Source organism: Priapulus caudatus, unplaced genomic scaffold (assembly GCF_000485595.1).
Source record: "Priapulus caudatus unplaced genomic scaffold, Priapulus_caudatus-5.0.1 Scaffold145, whole genome shotgun sequence".
NCBI lineage: Eukaryota > Metazoa > Priapulida > Priapulimorpha > Priapulimorphida > Priapulidae > Priapulus > Priapulus caudatus.
The window spans coordinates 106,089-108,613 of record NW_014577206.1 but is presented as its reverse complement, the minus strand read 5'-3'; the positions used below and the strand labels follow the sequence as shown (position 1 = coordinate 108,613).

The window sequence follows — 2,525 nt, the reverse complement described above, 5'->3', positions numbered from 1 at the left end:
AGAGTCAAGGTTGGATTAATTGGATTGTTGTCAATTATTGCGGATTGCGCCCCAGTAGTAAGTAGAAGAAGTTTCAATTTTAGTACAACACTGATCTCTCGTCGGCAACTGACTGTTTATCACATGTAAACAATTTATTAACATACAATAACATGCCCATAGTATTATCTCGAAACTCGAAACACGCCTCCCTAATTCACAATTCTTTAGATTTTGTATGTCCCTAATGACGTCACCACCTCGACTTGAAGGTTGCCGCTTCTTTAGATTATAGGACGCGATGCTTTCGAACCTGACTGTAATCTGTACAAGAGCAAAGTCTGGCTATCTACTTCAAGTGCTCGCCCGTCCTCTCCAAGGAAAGTCTATAATACTAGGAAGTACGTGAACCTCTCTAATTCTAGGATATGGGTGGATGTATTCACATTTTGCTAATCACGTGCTGTAATAGCCAGCAACAGATACTGCCACACATACAGAGGCTGCTACACTAAAAGCTGTACTGTCTGTGTGTACATAACTGGTGTGGTGGTAATCTCCACCTAAACTGCAGCTGTGGTTATTTATAGGGTCTTGCCCAGGACGTTCGCTGCTGCTGTACCACACACATACCCAGAATAGTCTGCGCAGAACATTGGATTCGTGAGCTTTCGCATTTTGAAACATTTGCCGTGTTTACGTCTGCAGTTTTGTGTACTACTACAATACTAGTAAGTATTTTTACCTATATTATATGTAATACTATGAATTTAATGACATATAATAATTGTGTCTAAGATTTTATTCATTGATATAAGCATGTGCTCTAGCATCCACATAGCATATTTATAGTAATTTTAATACAGGTTTGCATATGAAGTTGCAAGGTTTGGTGTAACTGTTGGTGCATCCATAGTGTGTATAGTGGAAGATGTTCAGTCCCATACTAACTGGGTGTGTGTATACTAGATAATACTCAGTGAGTCAATGGATAAAGATCTAATATCTAATAAACATGTAGTGAAGTTTGTCTATCGATTATATGCTTAAAGAGGTTATGTAATCCAAACCCTTATTCTATAATTCTCCCAAATTAACTACTTGATCTTTGCTCAGCTACAAGTGCTTTGCATACTAAGCCATCAGCGAGCATTTTATTGATACTTGCACAATACATGTTTATACCCGTAGAAGTCCCAATGAGGAAAACACGCGGTCATGTTTGACAATTCTACCATTAGTCGTGTAACTACGAACTATGTTTGTTAGCTGAAAAATATTGACGCAATCTGTAGTTGCAAATGGTATAGTCTATGTAATATAAATTGTTTTCTGTGTTCTATATCTATAGGAATATTCATCGAGAAAAAATAGTTATATAATTATAAATATAGTTATGTAAATTGTTTTCTGTGTTTCATATAGGCATATTCATTGATAAAAAATAGTTCTATCTCAACGATGGATGATAATTGGGAAGAACAGATCAAAGCGTTTTCTGCTGCGAAGCTGCGCAAGACTAAGACGAAGATCACCACACCGGGTGGACGAAAATTGGTAGAGACAAGAAATGACTATGGCAGGGTAATCACTGAGTAAGTTCAAAAGCTCCCATTTAGGTTCTGAAAGTACTCCGAAAGTACTCCGAAAGTACTCAAAAAGTACTCCAAAAATATTCTGAAAGTATTCCTAAAGTATGCCAAAAGTATTAAAAAAGCTTCTGAAAGTGTTCGTCTTTCGCACGTACTCACAGTTTGTGTTTGCCATCTAGGAGCGCATGTATGCAATCAACGTAATGTTTGCTAATGGGATTTATACCTTGGTCAGTCAATAACTGTATGTCAACATTACAATAAGTTCATTGGATTTAATAGTAAAATTAAGAATAATGAGACTGTGATTAATCCGAGTTTTGACCCGTTAATTTACACAGCTCACGTCACCTACTGCCATCTGGTGACAACCCCAAGCAACTTCATTCATCTTAACAAAGACAGTCAGACCAGTTGTGTCGAAACTGTCGATAACAGGGCCAATGTACTCGGATATATATCACGAGATAAATCCAAATATGTGGAATTCGTACGGTCGTTGTTTAATTAGTTGTTTTTTTCTTTGCGCTGCAGCCGAGCGGGCGACGATGGTGTCGGTTTTATCGGCGACGTGAAGGAAGATGTGCAGGTTGGAGAAATCTTGCCGGGACTCCTACTCGGTATTTCATGTGCTCCTTCCTAGAAATTAATATCCTTAACCTGTCTGTTTACGTGGTAACATATCCAGGGGCCCGTTGTCAGAAATCAAACTAGTCTTAACGTTAGTCTTAACATTAAGTCTTAGCGTTAATGTTAGCTTTAACGTTACGATGCTTCTGACAACGGCCCCCAGGTTGTTGCTAGTAACGCATCAACGATATTAATTTCGATTGGAAGATTCACGTCGTAATCTGTTTTTAGTAGATGCATGTCAGGTGTAGATGTCACCTTTATATTATCATATCTTAGCACAAACATCCGTGCATCAACAGTAGAGATACAAATTAAAATGTT

At 37.9% G+C, this 2,525-nt stretch overlaps 1 protein-coding gene across 1 annotated transcript in view; it reads left to right on the top strand.

The window, feature by feature from the left end:
• LOC106806183 (dual specificity protein phosphatase 19-like) overlaps positions 1–2,191 on the top strand; it is a gene marked incomplete at its 3' end in the record, with an annotated part of 12,033 nt that extends 9,842 nt beyond the window's left edge. Inside the window, 4 exon segments of the mRNA XM_014808050.1 lie at positions 268–380; positions 571–710; positions 1,405–1,574; positions 2,106–2,191. Of these exon segments, the coding sequence (XP_014663536.1) occupies positions 281–380; positions 571–710; positions 1,405–1,574; positions 2,106–2,191 (496 nt within the window).
• Between the last annotated feature and the right edge of the window lie 334 nt (positions 2,192–2,525).